Source organism: Zalophus californianus, chromosome 6 (assembly GCF_009762305.2).
Source record: "Zalophus californianus isolate mZalCal1 chromosome 6, mZalCal1.pri.v2, whole genome shotgun sequence".
Lineage (NCBI taxonomy): Eukaryota > Metazoa > Chordata > Mammalia > Carnivora > Otariidae > Zalophus > Zalophus californianus.
This window is the reverse complement of record NC_045600.1, coordinates 71,771,315-71,790,451: the sequence shown is the minus strand read 5'-3', so window position 1 is coordinate 71,790,451 and position 19,137 is coordinate 71,771,315. Positions and strand designations below refer to the sequence as shown.

The 19,137-nt window shown below is 53.2% G+C and overlaps 2 protein-coding genes across 7 annotated transcripts in view; both read right to left on the bottom strand.

The window, feature by feature from the left end:
* Positions 1–4,065: 4,065 nt before the first annotated feature.
* Positions 4,066–5,804, bottom strand: CEBPE (CCAAT enhancer binding protein epsilon). The gene is made up of 2 exons (XM_027571851.2): positions 5,150–5,804; positions 4,066–4,572 (listed from the first exon to the last, which is right to left on the bottom strand). Exons 1-2 carry the CDS (start codon positions 5,657–5,659, stop codon positions 4,237–4,239), a joined length of 846 nt encoding a protein of 281 aa, XP_027427652.1. The 5' UTR covers positions 5,660–5,804; the 3' UTR covers positions 4,066–4,236.
* Positions 5,805–10,892: 5,088 nt separating this feature from the next.
* The window catches only part of SLC7A8 (solute carrier family 7 member 8), a 49,401-nt gene continuing 41,156 nt past the window's right edge, over positions 10,893–19,137 (bottom strand). For 2 of the 6 annotated variants that reach the window (XM_027569135.2, XM_027569136.2), the window contains 4 exons: positions 17,372–17,468; positions 15,307–15,456; positions 13,562–13,739; positions 12,892–13,055 (listed from right to left, as the gene is read on the bottom strand). In XM_027569135.2, coding sequence (XP_027424936.1) covers positions 12,892–13,055; positions 13,562–13,739; positions 15,307–15,456; positions 17,372–17,468 — 589 coding nt within the window. Of the gene's footprint in view, positions 13,056–13,561; positions 13,740–15,306; positions 15,457–17,371; positions 17,469–19,137 lie in introns of all 6 variants that reach the window. The other 4 variants (XM_027569137.2, XM_027569131.2, XM_027569134.2 and 1 more) reach the window with 4 other exon arrangements.

Sequence of the window (19,137 nt, the reverse complement as noted above, 5' to 3'; positions counted from 1 at the left end):
TATGGGGGGCAGCAGTGCTAGGTGTGGGGGGCAACAGAGGTTTGGACACTTTGGGGCCTCACAGCGAAGTCTGGCTTGGGGGGCTTGGGGGATCCAGTCTGTGGGTGGCTTGCCTCTACCTACCTCAGATCTCTGTTTCTAAAACTAAAGGGGAGGCCACAGCTCTGTAGGTGGGGCTCTCCTGGTTAGGAAGCCTGCCTTTTCCCAAGTCCTAGGACCCTTCCGCTATCCCGGAAGTCAGAACTGACGGCCAGTGGCAACCATTTTCCGCCGAGAATACCCACGACAGTCTCTAGCGGGGTAGCCTCAGGGAATTTCTCCTGTTCCAATGAAGATTTTCTGGGGCCAGGCCTGCTTATAGTTGCACTGACAGAGGCCAGCCAGGAGTCCTGTCCAAGCTGGAGCATTCCCACTTGGGAGCAGCACAGGCTGAAAGGAGAGGTGTGCTTGCTGGGGGCCAGCGAGGGTGACAGGAAGTGACTGGCCTGTTGGAGAGGAGGCACCCAGGCCCTCAGCCAGCCCTGGCTATCACTGCTTCAGCATCTCCCATACTGCATCCCATAGCCCCCTCCCTGGCTGGCGCAGGGTAGGGGTGGAGGTGAAGAGGCCCCTTTCCACCCCCACAACCCCAACCGGGATCTTGCAACACTGGGATGGGGGCCCTGGGGGCCCAGGCATGTGGCAATCTGAGGGGGGTGGGGTGGGGAGGTGTGCACTGAGCAGGGGAGCGGCTTTCACAAGCAGCCACTGCAGGACTGACCTTGGCAGGCTCACCTTGGGCAGTTTCCTCTCTGTTCCCGGTATCACCAAACAGCCTTCCTTCTCCTTGGCCGCTTCCCCCAGGCCTGAGATCCTGACTTTCAGCTCAGCACTCCTATCCCTGTCCCCCGCTCAGTTCCTGAAGGAAAAGTGGGCCTGAGCCCACTGTGGAGTCTAAAGCAATGGAAATGCATGTATGTGCTGTTTGGACCTTGATTTGCTTGTTTCTTAAAGTCACTGTGTCCTGAGGACTAGAGCCTTGGGGCTCCTTCTTTCTGCCTCTTCTTTCCCTGCAGCAACTCTGCTGTGGGGGTGGGGGTGAGCAGGAGAAGGGGCTTGGGTGCTGGAAGCTTGCTCTCTTTCCCATATCAGTTTCTTAGGGACTGAGCTCTCCTGCAGAGGGAATGGAAAGTTCTTGGCAATTCCATTCTAGATGGAGGAAGGTGTTTTCTTGCTTATCCCTTTCTTCTTCCTTTCCATTCAGCCAGCCTCACTTGGCTTCCTTTCTTTTTCTTGATCATTGGATGTCTTAGGCCTTCCCCCCAATTTGGCACATCTGTCTCCTCCTTGAAATTTTTTAGGTTTTAACTTCAATGTCACCTCCTCAGAGAAGACTTCCTTGACCACCCTAGCTAAAATAACCTCCCTTCCTGCTTGTTTATTTGGTTTCCCTGAATGGAGTAATTAATGAATTTACTGCAGGTGCTTTGCAGAGGCGTGAAGGAACAGGATTGTGGGAAAGCTGCAAGGAATGATGCAGGAACTGGCTAGCTAGCAGGCTCCATTACTGCTCCCAAGACCATAAGGGCGGCATCGTGTGGGAGGGGGCAGTGGAAGGTGCCCGTCCCGGACGGGAGAGAGCTGGTGGATAAGCACTCGACTTTACCCTGTGCCTGGAGCACAATCGGATGACCGGGGGTCGAGGGGATCTAGAACGGCAAAGGGAGACACCCAGTGCACCTGTTTGTTGCCTTTTTCTTCCCACCCATTCAGCTAAGAGCTGGGCCTGTCTTGGTCACCACGGTGTTCTCAACACCTGGCAAGGGCCCGGCACGGGAAAGATGCTCAACAAATACTTATTGAATAAGTTACTTTGGCCCATGCCAGCTGAGGTCAGGTTAAAAGCCTCATTCAGAAAGTGCCACCTCTGGCTACCTGTCTCCTCCCTGGGATGTGATCTGCCAGAGATTTGGGGGCATGCTCGCCACTTGTGCTCATGCAGGGATCAGGTGTGCTCTTTTCTCACAGTGGGGCTTTGACTCTTTTCCAGCCGTGGTGCCAGGCCTCTGCCCCGAGGAGCCGCAGGGTAATGGGGGGCTGGGAGGAGACCCAGTTCTGAGCGGTGGGAAAGCAACTCGGGGTTGATGCTGAAGCAACCAAAGGTCACATCACCCAGAAACTTGAAAATAAGTCAAGGGGCAGTGGTCTTGAGCTGAGAGGAGGAAATCCGGAGGTTGAGTCACTTACCCTGTTCTGTACAAACCCCCCTTATGCAACCCCATCCCCCTGGGCTAGGAGGGAGGTGTGGGATTCTCCCGGGCATCCATGGATACTGGCGCCTCCCCCTTACGAACTCGGGTGGGAATAAACCATCTAGTGATGTTCAAATCTATCTGCCCGGACCGGATCTGGGGCAGGAGGATCCAGGGACAGAGGTCAGAGAGGGTGCCTGAGGGACACAGAGGCAAAGGCAGGAGAGGGACCGAGTTCTGGGTGAGGCAGGCATGGTGCACACGGATGCCCAAGATGTAGGAAGTCTCTGCTGCTGGGGATGTGGAAATGGGGGGAAGGGTGGGAGAGAGAGAGAGGAGACTGGGAGGATCCTGTCTTCCCCCTCTCAGAAAGTTATTCCTTGATATCTAACTCGGGCTTTCTCAGCAGGGGCCTACAAACCACTGGCGGTTTAGGAGAGACTCTGGCCCCCACTGCGTCTCATGTCTCTGGTTCCTTACCGAATGGGACCGGCAGGCCCGCCCTACGCTGTGTGCCTTTGTGGGGAGGGTGTGAGATTGGCCTAGAGACAGGTGCCATGTGCTGACACAGCAAAGGGACGGAGAGAGCTTCAGGAGAATGTCTCTTATCCCCTCTGGCCCTCAGCCGCTTTATCTGTAAGATGTGGCTCACACTATCTTGCTCTTCTGAGGCCAAAGCCCACCAGACGATCTCTTGAGGTCTCCTCCAGCACCTCTTGAGATCCGTGATTTTTTTGGAGCTATTTTTGGTTCTGCCTCTAAGCAATTGTGTGACTCTGGCTAAGCACTCCCTCCCCACCCCCGAGGCCTCAGTTTCCTCACCTGCAAAGTGAGAAGTTTAGATGAGATCCTAAGGTCCTTTCAGTTCTAGCAAAATGGAATAATAATGACTATTCATCTTACCATGTGCCAGGCCATGTTTGTCTATGAATAGAACAACACCATGAGGTGTTGTCCCTAATGCTACCCCCATGGTGCAGATGGGGAAACTGAGGCACACAGAGAGGTAACTGGTTTGGGTCACACAGCTAGTAAAAAAAAACTGGAGGGAAATTCAGATGGAGGCTCTTGGGCTAGAGTTCTATGAAAGGGAAAATGCTTCACACGAGGGGTTTCCCTGGCATTGGTGGGTTGTTTTCCTCATTATCAACTTTCTCCTGTTCACACAGGTCTCGAGACCTTTCCCACCGGAGTCCTCCTCCAAGCACTCAGATTCTAGTGCTATGGGGAACCTGAGTCCCAGGGAGTGAGGGACAATGAGGGAGTGGGTGGGAGCCACGGGGGGATGTCAGCCTGGTGGGCTCAAGTTGTGGAACTGGAGAGAAGGGGTTGAGTCCTGGATTCAGAGCTAGGGGACCCTAAATATGGCAGAGCCATCTGGAAGCTGCCAGGAGCTCCCAGACGTATATTTCAAGGTGCTGGGGTCAGCAGGCCTGGGCATAAGGGACTGGGTGGCACTGGGATCTCCCCACAAGCCACAGAACTCTGTTAGGGAAGTATCCAGAGGCTGCTCCAGGTCCAGTGGGGCTGCGGGGGTGGGGTGCCTTCATCATCCAGAAGAATAGAACGGGCTGGGGTGGGGGCAGGGGGAGAGAGGAGTAGAGTGACAGACAGACACCCAGCCTGGCCGTGTGGTGTGTTGGGGGAGAGCTGTGGGCAGTGTATCTATATTCTTGGATATCCATCTGGGCATGGAACCAAGAGCCAGCAACGTGCATTCCCAGCCCATGAAGCCCCCGTGTCACACATGCACCGCGCCTTCCCCCCCCCACGCCCAGGCCCAGGGTGCAGGCCCATTACCGCGTCATAGTGCAATTTTATTCAGCCACAGATTCATTATGCTGGGGTCCGCCCTCCTCCCTCGCCGCCCGCTGCCATTTGTCCGTGGTCTCTGTCTCAGGCTTGGCCTGTGAGCGGCTCTAGGGCCCCAGCAGGGTAGGGATCCCCAGGGTCAGGCTGGGCCGGGGTGGGGTGGGGGGCTGGTGCCACAGTCTGCCAGCAGGGCTCAGCTGCAGGCCCCCACGCCCTTGATGAGGTTGGCGGCTTCGGGGATCTGGCGGAAGAGGTTTCGAAGGGTGTCCAGCTCCTGGGTCAGCTGCTCCACACGACTGCGGAGGCGCTCGTTCTCTGCCATGTACTCGAGCACCTTCTGCTGCGTCTCCAGGATGCGCCTCTTGGCCTTGTCCCGGCTCTTGCGCACGGCGATGTTGTTCCGCTCCCGCCGCAGCCGGTACTCCAGGCTGTCCTTGTTCACCGCCTTCTTGCCTTTGTGTGAGGGGCCAGCTGGGGATGGCGCCTTGAGGAGGGGGCTGCAGGGGGGTGCGGCGGCGGCCACAGGGGCCTGGAGGGGGAGGCACAGAGGGACGAGAGGTGAAGGCTGGCCAGGAAGCGGGGTGGAGGCCCGGCCGAAGCACGCTCGGGCATCAAAGAGATCCGGGATCCAGAGCCGGCCATTGCCCTGCCGCGTGCAGAGGGTGCCCTGCTCTGACCCAAAGTCCCTTGCACGTTCCCACACCCGTCTGAGGACACTTGCCCTCAATCTCCCTCGAGTCTCTAGTCCTACGACCTGCGGGCGTTTCCTCTTCTAGAAGCGGGCGGCAGAGAAACAAGAGGAAGGGGCCGATGGGCCGCAGAGAAGCTGCTGGGACCTGAGGTCTGGGCCGGTCAGCTGGCCACACGGGCTGTGGGACACCGTGGATCCCAGCCCCATAGTGGGGTTCAGGATGAGAGGGAATTGACAGAGAAGCAAGGAGGGGTCGTGGGGGGTGGTGAGCACAGAGGGTTTGGGGGTGGGTCGGTCTCCCAGAGCAACACCAAACACTGACTCGTTAGCTTGAGCGGGAGCGCGGAGCCCCCCACCGGCGCGGGGCCCCCCTCCAGCCCCTGGGCTGCAGGGACGAGATTTGACCTGCTCTTACCTTGAGGACGCGCAGGGGCTGGCTGGGTGCCGCCAGGGCCGGGGGCAGGTGCATGGCCGTCTGCCCGCAGTGTGCTACTTGGTACTGCAGAGGATTATAGCCGCCGCGGCTGGCCCCTCGGCCGCCCTCTGGCCCCCGGGGCTCCTCCTTCACGGCCACAGCCCTGGGGTCGTAGCTCCCTGGGCTGCTGTAGATGCCAGGCCCCAAGGCCTTCCTGTCAGGGCCGAAGGTGTGTGGGGGGTAGGCGAAGGGCCGAGGGTCAGGCGGCAGGTAGTGGGGGAAGGCGGGGGTCCCGGGTCCCTTAAGGCCTCGGGCCTCAGGAGCTGGCTTCACAGCGAAGAGGTCGGAGAGGAGCTGCTCCTCCCCAGACTCGATGTAGGCGGAGAGGTCGATGGAGGCCTCATGCTCACACATGTCCCCCAGCTCCCCGGGCCCCGCTCGGCCCCCTGAGAACTCGAGTGGCTGCTGGCCAGCCCGGGGCTCACACTCGTAGTAGGTCCCGTGGGACATGGCCGGCCCGCCCCCTCGGCTCCCCGCCCCTGCCGCCCTGCTCTTGGGGCACCCTCTGGGATGCTCTGTCTGCCCTCTCCCTATCTCCCCCTGCCCTAGATCTGCCCTAGATCTGCCCTCTCTGCTCTCCTCTGTCACCCACTCCTGCGTGGCCTCTCTCCTCCCTCCTCTGCTGTTTCCTTTTCCTTCCTCTGTAGTCAATGCCTCTTTTCTCTTCCCTTTTTTCCCCCCTCTCTCCCTGGGGTGACTCAGGGAGGGGCAGGGCTCACCCCGGAGGGAGGGATGCAGGGCTTAGAGAAACGGGGCCCCTGGCCTATTTAGCAGTTGGGAGCACTCTTTGGTCAGGGTCCAAGGCAGGGTTCTGAGGTGCCTGGGAGCTGATGCTTCTGGGAATGCCCCCCTCCCTCTTGAGTCCAGGGGATTCCAGAGTCCTCGCTGAGGGCAACACCTCACTCTGAGTGTCCTCCTCCCTCCGACTTCCAAAAAGTTCTGTGCAGAATGAGGTGCCAAGTCGGAATGAACAGAGAAAACCCTCTTCCAGTGCTGACCCCCAGCCTGATCTGAGCTCCTCCCTTGACACGCCTCCCTCTCTGTCCCCCGCAAGGCTGGGCTCCACCTACCCCCAGGGGCAGTCGGTGCCTTCTGTAGCCCCACCCCCAGGGCATTCTTCTGGGTGCGGGCCAGGGGGCGTTGTTTGAGGGGGTTATAGTGATAGGTTCTGGGACCAAGCCCTACACAGGGTCCTGTGGTGCAGAGCACGCTCATTTGCTAGGTTTTTGTGCAATAGCCCGAATATTCTTGTGGGGGCTTCTAGCTCGGGGTGGCCCTAGCAGCCTGGCACTGTTGCTAACTGCCAAGGCTCGGCTGAGGCACCTGCTCAGGACTTGGGCCCCTGTGCCCCAGGCCCAGGCAGGCCGCTGCCCCCGGGCCGACAGCCGCACTCCCCTGGTGGCCCCAGGGCTCTCTCTTCCAGCTGCCCTGCACTGCCAGAGCCTTAGGTTGGCACTCTGCCCCCTGCTCTGGTCCTGGGGCTCTGCTCTGTTTCCTGTGCCTCAGGGCCGCAGGGCTCAGGCACTCCCTGCAGCTCGGTTTGCTGTCTTTCCTTCTGCATGGCCGTTTTCTGACCTCGATGCGTGTCTCTCGGGTCCACTTCCTCTTGTGAGGCTTGAGAAGCCTTCTCTTTTGTCATCACCTCTTCCTGGGACTGTTTCAGGGTCTCCAGGAGAAGCCCGTGTCTCATGCTGGGTCCCCTCTCCCTTCGGGTCTCATGCTGGGTCCCCTCTCCCTTCCCTTTTCTTTTTCCTCTGGGAACTCCCCACTCTCTCCTGTTAGAGGCGGGGCTGTGGCTCTGTTTTTACCTCGAATTTCACCCATAAAAGGGACTATAGGTCCGGAAAAGGAGAGGACACAGAAATGTGTCACTGGCTCTTTGATCACTGGTAGATGCTGTGAACACCCCATGGGGGCTGGAAGGTTTAATAAGTAGGGTACACCAAGGACCGGGCCATAGTGGGGACAGATGCAGAGGGGTTATGGGTGGCATTGAACGCTAAAATAAAGTATGCAGGTGCAGACAGGGCTGCCTCCACGTCAGGCTAGTTACCCGTCCAGTTAGCATCTTCCTTCCTCCCTCGCTTCCCACCACCCCAACAACCCCAGGAGCTTTCTGGGCACAGTTTGAGGTACTTTCTCTGAGAGCCCTGCCCTGGCATGGGGAGATCTGTGTGCATCCTGGAGACAGATCTCAGGGACCAGACGGGGAGGTTTCCATCTCCTCTCCCTTTCAAAAGACCTTGTGTTGAACAGGTAGGAGAGCTGAATTACTTCAGTTTGGTAGGCCTCTGTTGACCACCAGGCGGCAATATTGGTCCAGAATTCGGGACAAGAGGGACCGCCGTGGTCAGGCATCCGGTGGTCGGCAGGGGGCAGCCTTCCACAACCCTGGCAAGGGCAGGACCCTGCTGGGCCTCCCGAAGGAGGAAGGAGAATCATGGCGGGGTGGGGGCTTGTAGTGCGGGTTACTGGGAGAGTGGGCAGGCCGAGAGGACTGGGGCCAGGGCCCTGTCTCAATGAGGAGAAATTCTGTCCCTCTCCGACTTTGAAGTAGTGATGATGGTTAAGGCCTGGCATTTTCTGGGGTTATGCTCTTTTTGGTCATTGAAACATTCACATTGCCATGCTGACCATTTCCCTGCGCGTTAAGTAGGAAGGGAAGCAAGACCGAGGGCATTTGATCTCCGCCTTATAAAGGAGGGAAACAAGGCTGAAAGGCCGAACCGCCCAAGGTCAGACAAGGATGCAGCAGTGATCTCGAGGGAAAGGGCAGTGGGTTAGTTCTTGAAACCCCCAGGCAAGAAGGGATAGAGAAAGGGGGAGCTGTGTGACTCAGAGAGCCCTGTTTGCCCTCAGTCAGCCGGGGGGGGGGGGGGGGGGGGGGGGGGGAGACTGCGTCAGTAGCGAGTGAACGGGGCGCTGGAGGAAGCAGGTAAGTGTGCAAATAGAGCTGGCAGGAAATGAGAAAGGCTGGGGCCACGGGGAGATAAGTAATCTCGGTCGGATCCCTCACCTCCCAAGCTGGTGGCTGACGTTGCTGGAGTACTGACATCACGTTTCCCAGTAACCAAGGGGTTTGGAGGGGGCAGGCGGCATTCTGGATGTCTGGGCAGGGGAGGGGTGGGGACTGGACAGGAGCAGGAGTGGGGAGGGCAGTGCCAGACAAGAGCTGGGGAAATTCTTGGGTTCTGTGGAGTTGCTCAGGAGTGGAAAGAAGCCCTCCCCGCCCCCATCAGCAGGCTCTTTTTTCCTCCTTGCTGCTTCAGCTGCTACCTGTTTGCATTAACTGAAACAATGCAATGCTGGTATATTATTATCTTAGAGACTTTGTAACAGGCCTCAGTTCAAAGGTCACCTCCTTCACCAAGTCCTTCCAACAGGGAGTCAGCCAAGCATGGCAGCGGTGAAGTGTCAGAGAGACCTGGGCTTAAAGCCTGCCCCTGTCACGTCCCAGTTTGGTGCCCTCGGGCAAGTTATTTAACCTTACTTGTAAAGTGGCAGTAGTAACGTCTACTTTGTCAGATTGTTTAATGAAACTTTGAATAAGAGAATGTATAGAGAGCAACTGGTCTCAGTCAATGTTCAGTCTTCTGCCCTTCCTCCGACCACCTCCCGAGGTTTATCTGGGTGTCCTAAGCAAACACGCTCTCTGCAGCCTCCTCTGATGCCTGTTTGACAGGCATTTTTGGGCACAGAAGTAGCAGGCACTGCTCAGGCTCTGGGGTTCTGGCACATTCAGCTCCGGCCTGCCACGGCTCCAGGCTGTGGGCAGTCAGCAGCGCGAAGGTGCCAGGAGCATTCTTGCCTTCTTTCCCTGAGACTATTTCCTTCTTGAGGGTAGGGTCAGATCCATTTTTTGGACCTCTTCAGCTGTGGTGACCATATTATTGCCTGAATTAAAATTAAGGAAAAGTGGATTGTTGAGTACGAGAGTATTTTTATGGAAACAATGGAACAAAGTATTTGAAATCTGTGCTGACTCGGCAAATTCAGGAATAAGTTTGCTATTCTTACAACACATAGCAAACTCCTTGGACACAATGGTTATAAGGTGTGTTGTGTGACTAACAAATGAATGCTTATGCAGCTATGATTTCGGTGACCCCCCCAAATTCCCTAAGGTCAGAGCATCTGAATTCCTACCCTTAAAGTGACTGACAGGGTTAAGACAGGGTAAAGGCCCGGGTTAAACATAAATGCTTGTTGTTCTGGAGGAGACCCACATTTGCCCATTGCCCAGGTTAAAGAGATCCGCACGTGTCACTTACGGGTGGAGGGGGACTGCTGGTGATGGATAGGAACAAGTGTCTCCACAGAGCGAGGGGGTTTGGGGAGGGCTGGACTTGCTGGAATGGGGCAACATGGAGAATACACTGGTAGCCCATGGAAAGGAAAAGTGTGTATGTTGGGGAAGAAGGGGTTCAGAAGGGTAGATTTGAGACCTGGAGAGCAGCCTCTTGCATAAAACTGGCCTCTGCCCGGTTTTGCCCTCACTCTCTGGGGACAACCTTGGGCTGAGAGATTGAGGAATCCTTTGAGATTAGGTGCAACCCTCTCTCTTTTTTTTCATTTCTCAAAAAGTGCTAAATAGGTTAAGTGAGTTGCCCAAGGACACACAGCTCTTTAGTGGCTGCTGACCTAGAACTTAGAGCCAAGTATCTGTGCCCCCATGACTGGCGCGCCTCCAGCCTCAGTCAAGAAAAATGCCAGCAACAGATGAGGGGTGTTGGGGCCAGGCCGGGACCGGGAGTGGAGGCATCTTGCCTGCCTGTGTCCTCACGTGTCCCAGATGGTGGGGGATGATGTCTTAATACCCCCCTCCCCCCCGCTCCCGCCCATGTCTGTCAGACGTGCTGGCTCTGGAGTAATCCCGTGCTGGCTCTGGAGTAATGCCGCCCCAGGACAGGCAGCTGGGAGGGCTGCCCACAGAGGAGGCACTCCAAGCAAGGACTGGGTCTAATCCCGTCAACTTCCTCCAGCAATTAACCCAAATCACCAGCGAACATGTCCCTACAGTACCTGCTTCCTCCTTTGTCCTCACTCCACGGCCTTCCTAGTCCTCCGACTAGACAAGGTCCTCTTCTCATTCAGCTCCATGCAGCTGAGGGGACCCTGCCTCACGTCCGAGTTCCTCCTGTCAAACCCCTTGGATCTGGCTGGCTGCTTTCCTAAGTCCCCCTGGCATCTCTCCACAGGCTCAGCCCATCGTTTCCTTTCCCATTCGGTACCAGCTGTCCCGGCGCCAGAAGCCTTGGCTGATCAGACCTTGGAGAACCACTCTGCCTTTGCCTCCCTCCTCTCAGCTAAGTCCTGTCTGTCATCTGCCTTCCCACCTGGGCAGTGATGAAGTTCTTCCTAGCTAGTCTGCAGGCTCTCAGTGCAGGGCACAGAGCAGGAACTCAGTGAACACTTGGCGACTTCACTGAAGAAATGAGAAAGTTTTTGGTTCAAAATGAGAGGTAGTTAAAAACCAACCCTTCCCCTCCCCCACCCACCGACAACGCGAGATAGTTGTTTGAGTGTGCTGGCACTGGGTCCCTGGGACAGAGCACGGGCCTTTGGGAATGCCATCCTGGAAGGAACCTGGCAACCGAAGACCTCCTGAAGAAGACAGGAAATGCCTGGGGACTCTGTCTCAGAAGATCATTGAGTTATTACCACCACCACCTTCATTTCCATTTAAAATTTTATTACATCAAAAGAAAAAAAAACCCTCCACAAAATAAACTCTAACCCTAAACCAACTCAAAGACAGAAGATTATTATCCAGGTATAACTAATGCCCTCCCCACCCCAAACAGCCTTACATTAAAAAATCCAAAAGAAATAGAAACGCCAGCTTCAAAAATATTTATCCAATAAGTAAGGCATTCACTTTACGAAACAAATGAACAAACAAATAAACCCCAACAATTGAAGGAGGGATGGAGGTTGGAGGCATGAGAAGAGGGAAGAGGAGGAGGGTCCCCTGACCCTCCAGGGGCCAGCCCCAGCCCACCTGGGGTCTACTCTGAAGGGACTGGAACTCAAACCAAACCTGACAACTCACCAATAGGGGTGAGGGGTGGGGTTGGGGTCAGGCAGGCCAGCTGGGAAGCTGGGAGAGCCAAGCAAGCCAGGAGGACACCCAACAGGTTCTAGACTAAACAGATGGTAGAGGGAGGTAGGAAAGGGGGCACTCGTGCTTTGGGATGAAAGGATCCTAGTCTTTAGCACAGAAAGTGTGGCAGGGAGGCTACAAGGCCCAGCGTAAACACGGTGGCCTTCCCTTGGAGCGAAGGGAAAGGAAGCCTCTGCCCACAGGATGGCCAGAAGTCCACATGCCACAGAGAATGGCTCCCCAAAATGGGTACCTTCTGCCACTGCTTTTTCATCCTGTCCTGGAGGCTGTCCAAAGACAGGGTGGTGGTGGGACGGTGGGACCAGAAAGGGGGGTGTCTGAGTTGGGGGAGGAGGAAGGAACTGGCCTTCAGAAAACAGTCTTGCCCCAAACAGTCTCCGAGGTTACGGGATGGACACTTCTGGGGGGTGGGTGGGAAAGCACCCTCCATTCCAGGAAGGCTTTTCATACCAGGTCTGTCCTGAGGGTTAGAAATCAGGGAGTATTTTTAGGTCCAGTTCTTGGATGGGAGGTGACTTAAGGCTGATTTGGCTTGGGTTTCGGGCCTGAAGGGCTTGGGGAGCCTTCACACCGGTTGGTCCCGGAGCCAAGCCAGAGAAGAGGAAAAGGGCATGATGGAGGTGCCAGCCGTGCTGGCTCCATGGGGGTACATTAGGGGCATAGCTGCAGGGATCATGGAGTGACTGCTCCTTCTTGTTCGAGTGGGGAAGGAGGAGGAGCTAAGCAGCTTTGCCACAAGGAGAGAAATGTCCACTACATTGAAAATAAGATGACTTTCTGGCTTCAGGAAAGCTTTGGCACTGAGTGGGGGTCAGGATGCAGGATACCGGGGCAGGGCTGGATTTCTGCAATTTGAGCCTTTCCCAATCTGTTCCACAGGCCTGGCTTGGGTTAGGGGGAGGGGGCAGTTCTCCTTCTCATTGGTCCTTAGCTCAGTAGGGAGATGGTGTCCTGCCAGGAACCTTGCTCTGGACAGGGAGCCCAAGCTGAGGTAGGGGGAGGTACCATGGGGAGGGGGGAGAGGAGAGGGCAGAGGGAAGCATCTCTCTGATTTCTTGGGTCCCTAGTGAAGGGAGGGTGATACGGGTCTCTCCAGCTGACTTTAAAGATGACAGATTTGCTTGAGTCTGTCTCTCCCCAACTGACTCACTGTTGCTTCCGCTTCTCTGAGCAGAGGCCTCCCTTGGGCTCAGGAATGGGGAGGGAAGGCAGTACTGAACTGGGCTCCTGAGGAGGCAAGTGAGGGGGGAGGGCCCTGTAGAGTACCCCCGGCAGCTCCACTCTCCTCCCACTGCTTGGAGCAGCCCTGGTGAGAACACCGGCCCTGGTGGTGAAAGGCTGGTTCTTTGGGTACAAATGTCAGTGTCTTTGTTTATAGTTTCTTACCACCCACACCCAGGTCCTGCCCCTGCTTGACAGAAGCAGAGGTGTGTGTGTGTGTGCGTGTGCGTGTGCGTGTACGTGTGTGTGTGTGTGTGTGTTGGGGGGACCCAGGCAGGGAAGGAGGGCAAAAAGAGGGTGTAGGAAGAAGGAGCCAGCTGAGAGGGGATGGTGGTCCTCAGGGCTGGGGCTGTTCCGAGTCCTTGTCCTTGGAGGCAGTGGGTTGGTAGATGGGCCGCCGCTGCTCCTCTGTGTCCCCATTTATCTCCTCTTTCCCCAAGCCTGCTTCCATCTTGGGGTACACAACCACACACATCTTCTGGCTCACCAGGGTTAGCGACTCTATGGGAGGTCACACAGAACAGGTCAGTGATGAGCGTCCCACCAAGGCCAAGCCAGCTGTGACCCTGCTCCGCTCCCCTGCCCCATGTGTTACCTCAGCAGAGCCCCAGTGCCTTCAGGAGACTCCCGTTCCAGGAGACGGTCACCTTGTCTCTTCCTGGGGCTCTTGGGAGCCTGTCTGCTGGCTGCCCATTCCCGTCAAAGCCCTAGTCCCCCACCTGCTGGTGACCCAAGCATGGTGACCACCAGTTCCAGGCTCTCCCTTGGCCTCTACCCAAGGCAACCCCTGCAGAATGGCTGTCAGGTTGCCTATTTTTCCAGGTCGAGGGTCTGTGTGCAGACCTCAGCTGTTCTCCTCTCCTCAGAGGTCTCTAGGAAGGCACCCACCCTTTCTTGCCCTGTCTTCTTCTCCAGAGCTCTGTGGGCCAGCCTAGGCCTCCTGACCCAGAGACTACCTAACCCAGATGAGTAGATCCTCTAGCCACCCAGCATTTTTAACAACTCACCAATGAAGTTATTGAAACACTTGGGCTTGTGTTGCCAGTAAACACCAAGGAAATAGACGGGCACTCCTGTCAGCATGATGGCCAGGCCAATGCCACACACCACGGGCTCTGACCACAGGCTAAAGATCAGCAGGAAGGCCCAGAACAGCAAGTAGATGATGGGGAACAGCAGGTTGATCTGTGGAGCAGAGGTGCTGTTAGCTGTGTGGCCCCTGTGGCCCCCAGATCAGGGCATCCTCCCTATTCTCAACCCACAGAGAGGCAACTTTGAGGGCAAAGGCTAGGCTTCACTCAGCTCTGTGGCTCCCACACCCCAAGCCCTCATAGATCAAGTGCTATGTCAACAAACGTTGGTGAACTTGGGTAGTGGGATGGGAAGAGGAGGGGCGAACTCTGAGTTCTGAGGAATGATCCTCATTGCCCATCTCTTTTCTCCTGGGCAGAGGCAAATAAGGCCTTGTCATCCATGCCTCAGCCAGGGAAGCCCGTGGGACTAAGCTTGCTGGTATATTGGTATATATTTGCTGAGGTCCTAGAGTGGAGGAGAGGTGGAGAAATGAATGAGGGGCAAGAAGGAAATGGCCTGGCTCTGTCAGACTCCTTGACTCTTTCCCGGTTCTAGGTAGGGCCCTCATATGGGCACCACGTGGCAAATGTCCATCCTTCTTGCCAGGATCAGTCTCAATGTGTTTTTCTCAGGCAATATGAGAAGGTAAGTCTGCCAAGATCCGAGAAGTCAGGAAACCTACCATACTATAAGGCAGTCTGGGACCTTGATTTTATTCAGAAATAAACATCAGCTCCATGGGCTTGTTGGCCATCTTGTTGGCCACAGGTGGGAGTTCCCAGATTCAGCTGCCTTTCTCTTCCTTGTCATCTCTTCTCAGAGGGTATGCAAGGGTTGGGGGAGGAATGGGTTATTCTACCTTGTCATCCCTCTAGCAAGCTTTCTAAGGGTGGTAGGAAAGTGGTCGTGGAAAACAGATTTGGAGAGCTGAAATTCCTCAGCTGGAAGAATCTTCTGGAAGGATCTAGTCTCCTCTGTTTCCAGAATAGGATTGTTCATATAGCTCAGGGCTATACTCTATTCTAATTTGCAGGAGAACCCATAGCTCTCTTGCATATTTTGTTCTGAGCAATCCTGTTCATTCCCACCACACAGTTATCTCTTGCAGCAATCAATAGGTTCACTAGGCACCCTACTACATATAGAGCTCTAGTGGTTTAAAAAGGGAGGCTCATGGAGGATTGTAGTGGACAGGGAAGCTTCAAGGAAGAGGAGGAACTTGAGGCCTGTGTGGGGAATGGTTATAATTTGGATAGGCAGATGGGAGAAGGAAACTCATTTTGGGATGGAGACATAGCTCAAGTGAACTCAGCTACCTGGAGGGATGAGGAGGAGACAGGCCATACCAGTGGGTTCAGGGAAATGTTGGAGAGGTAAGGGAGCCTTGAAAAATGAACCAGAGTTCATAAGAGTCATAGGAAACAAAGGAATGATCTGATGAAAGTATCATTTAATATAACTTACTCTTACAGCTGCCATTTGTTCTGGTCCTGTCTCCAGTGGAAAATGGAAATAGCTGCCCCATTCATACATGGCCCTTGCTTTCCAAAGGGTCTGCTACCATCATAGAGATGGTAGATCATGTATGTGGTCAGCAGCTGAGAACAAGGTGATTTAAAAATCTGAGCTGCTGCTAGATTAGAAGAGGAGGGGGAAGGGATCTCAGGGGTTCTCGCACCTTGATAGGGCGGGGGATATCAGGCTTCTTCCAGCGAAGAACTATTTGTCCAGCAATTGTGACTCCATAGAAGAGGTAGTTGATGAAGCCCACGTAGTTGATGAGTGTGTACATGTCGCTGGTGACCAGCATCAGCAGGGTTGAGATGCACTGTGAGAAATGGGACAAACTCATCAGTGATCAGTAAGGTATTTGGAGACCAGAGGAGCTGTTTACAGGTCAGGGGACTCTTCCCCTGCCTCTAGGCGGATGGCGCCATTTTACAATGAATGTCTTAAAATGGAGACTTTACAGCCTCCCCTAGTCATCCTGGCCATTGCTAACAGCTTCATTGCCAGGAAGTTCTTTCTTATTGCAGGAGTGCTAATCAAAATATTTAACCACTGGTAGGGCATGGGCACTAACCAATCAGAATAGATACTGGCTGTAAACAACTGGATTGGCCACACCGGCTGTGCCAGCTCTATATCTGCCCTGGTCTCATTTATATTTCTTCCTTGGTTGTAGTTCAAGCTAATTTAGGTGTTTCCTTTTTTTTTTAATCCCTTAGGGAAGATTGTTGACTGCACATTAAAGCTTTATTCTTGCCCTCAGCCTCTTCTCCTCGCTGAGTCATCTTAATTTATTTTTCTTCTTCCCCCCACCTCCCCCCCTTTTAAATATCATAAACAGTTATAAAGCATTTACTAGGTGGAAAGTCCTGTTCTTAGTGTTCTACAAATATTAACTCATTTAACTCTCATAACATCCCCATGAGGTTTTCTTGATAGAATCCACTTTACAACTTCAAAATCAGCTCAGTGGCTCTCTCGGAACCATGTTCTGCCCCTCTGCTAATTTGTTAAGGCCAACAGAAGGTTCAGTTCTTAGAACGCCTGGGTGGCTCAGTTGGGTGAGCATCTGCCTTCGGCTTGGGTCCTGATCCCAGGCTCCTGGGATCGAGTCCCACATCGGGCTCCACATCAGGCTCTCTGCACAGCAGGGAGCCTGCCTCTCCCTCTCCCTCTGCTACTCCCCCTGCTTACGTTCTCTCTCTATCAAATAAATAAATAAAATCTTAAATAAAAAAAGAAGAAGGTTCAGTTCTCGGGTTAAGATCTGACGGTGAAAATAATGTAGAAGATTTTAATGGATGAATAAGCCAGATTCTGACCGTACTTGCCTTGCAGTCACAGTACTGCACCAATGGCTCAAACTGGAAATAAGTCTGTGTCTCACCGGGAGTACTAGGTGGTCTCCAGGCACCTTTCACAGCTAACCAATCATGATGGACTTCATCCTATATCTGAACATTCTGAAACTCCCCCTCATGTTGTACAGTGAAGGCACTTGGCTCTTGAGAGCTCTATTATCCTGATCTAACTCCTTCTCTGATGGACCAAAGTCATTTTCAATATTTTATTCAGGATCCAGAAAGGAAAAAAAACATAACTCAAAAGACTCAGTGGGGACAAGTCTTTGCTCTTTCTTTTTACCCCTCTAAATGATTCTACTCTGGGCCATTCTACCCTCATTTCTTCCCTATCCCAATTTCCCTTTTCTCCATTTTCAGTTGCCAGTCTTCCTTTCTTTATGGTTTGTCTTATTTGGTGTACCTGTAACACTGAATTTGTTTCAGTGGTATTTCCTGAGAGACAGGCAGAGTCTCCTGGGGCAAGAAGACTGATGGAGAGTGCTGAGGGTGTGTGAGATTGGCCGGGAGTGGGGTCTGAAAGCTGCAACCCTTAGGGCAACAGGTGCAGGGGAGAGCCAAGAAAGGAGGTTTCTTTCTGTATGAGACTGTAGAGTCGTGAGACAGTCACTTCAATCTGACCCAAAAGTATGGGAGAATAGAAATGAGGCAGGGTGAGAGCCTGAAGGTGTTTCAGGACTCAGAGTCTTTGTTATTTCTCTTGATATTTACAAAGCCCATGTATACCATTTGCCAGATTATCTAAGATCCAGTGAAACCTAGGAGCAGACCAGGAGGGTGACAGGGCTGTGTGTGGGAAGTGCGAACTCCCAGCTCAGAGCAATTGCAAAGAGGGAGGGTGTGTGTAGGGCTGGCAGAAGGAGGGGCCCTTACTGTGAAGAGCAAGGCTGGGATTGGGGTGCAGCGCTTCACGTGGATCATGGCCAACATGCTGGGAAGGTGGCCTTCCCTGGCTCCAGCAAAGAACAGCCTGGTAGAGAGAAAAGCAGGTAAGCCTGGGATGGCCCACAGACCACCCAAGGAAGTTCCCTCCCCAGCCCAGTCTTCCTCATCCATGCCCACCTTCTGCTCACACAGGAGTATCGCCCCACCCCAACCAGGTACCCACCTTCCCATGCACACTCCAGCCCACTTGTCACAGGACCCACGTTCACAAGTGCAGGTGCAGGCAGACCAGAGGCAGTCAGTGGATAATGGATAGATTCTGGGTGCATAGAGACCCTAAGTATGGTCTGGGTGGCTTGGAGTTACTGATGATTGTGCCTTAACTTTGTGGGTCTCACAAAGCCTTAATCCCTTTAAAAATGGGCCTCTCCCTTCCTCAAGGGATACAGGTTCTCTGATACATGAGGACTGAACTGTCTGTCCATGGAAAGCCTTAAAAACATTGATATCCGGGGCGCCTGGGTGGCTCAGATGGTTAAGCATCTGCCTTCGGCTCGGGTCACGATCCCAGGGGTCCTGGGATCGAGCCCCACGTCTGGCTCCTGGCTCAGCGGGGAGCCTGCTTCTCCCTCTGCCTCTCCCCCTGCTCGTGCTCTCTCTCTATCTCTGTGTCTCAAATGAATAAATAAAATCTTTAAAAAACAAAACAAAAAAACATTGATATCCTAGTCAGGAGGTAGTTGCCACTGTGGGGATGGAGAATAGGTGGTGGACCAGAAAGGGACACGGGATAAATTGGGGGTATGTGGGAATGTTCTATATCTTGTTTTGGGTGGTGCTTCCATCACTGTCTACAACTCTCAAAACTCATTAATCTGAACAATCTGTTTATTTTATTGTATTGTATGCATCACATTGTATCATACCTAAAAATTTATAGCCTTAAGCTACTTTTTCTATTCCCAAAGAAGCCATCCTAAGGAAATGAATAGTGAATTAGTGAGAGGTATATATAAAAGATATTCTGATGATAAAAAAGATTGGAAATATTCTAAATGCCCCAAAGTAAGAGATTGATAACATAAATTATAGTATATCTATAAGATGGGATATTTAATAGTCTTAATGTTTTGAAAAAAATTCGTTACATGAGACCATGCTCACAATACAATGTCAAATGGTAAGAGCAAGACAGAAAACTGTATGATTCCATACAGTGTAATTCTAATTAATTTAGAAATTATGGTCATGTAAAAACATACCAACTGATTATCTCTGGGTGATGGGATTATGAGTAATTTTAATTTTCCTCCTTAGACTTCATTAAAAAATTTAATTTCTAAAATAGATGAGAAATTTTAATTGGAATGAAAATTATTTTTTTTACCCTTTTTAAAAATTAAACCTTTTTTTGGAGATAATTGTAGACTCACATGCAGCTGGAAAAAATAATACAGAGAGATCCTAGGTATCCACTCTATTTCTACTGGTAACATACTGCCAAACTATAGTATAATATCATGACCAGGATACTGATGTTTACAAGTTATTTTTAAAAAGAGAAATTTTAACATAAAAGGGACTCCTTCTTCCCCTTCTCTTTTCCCAGAGAAAAGAATATTATAAGCCATTGGAAGTCATTTACATATTAGTATGAATTAGACAGCTTTTTCTTTTCTCTAGGATTTTATAAGGAGAAAGAAGCACCTAAGGGGTAGGAGGAAGGGGGTGGTATAATGGGGACAGGAAGGCAC

What these genes read in the sequence shown, in the direction of transcription:
- CEBPE (XM_027571851.2), bottom strand. Translation starts at nt 5,659, where the DNA reads ATGTCCCACGGGACCTACTACGAGTGTGAGCCCCGGGCTGGCCAGCAG. An exon ending in AGCCCCTGCGCGTCCTCAAG is followed by an intron (nt 4,573 to 5,149) that starts GTAAGAGCAGGT and finishes CTCCCCCTCCAG; the next exon opens with GCCCCTGTGGCCGCCGCCGC.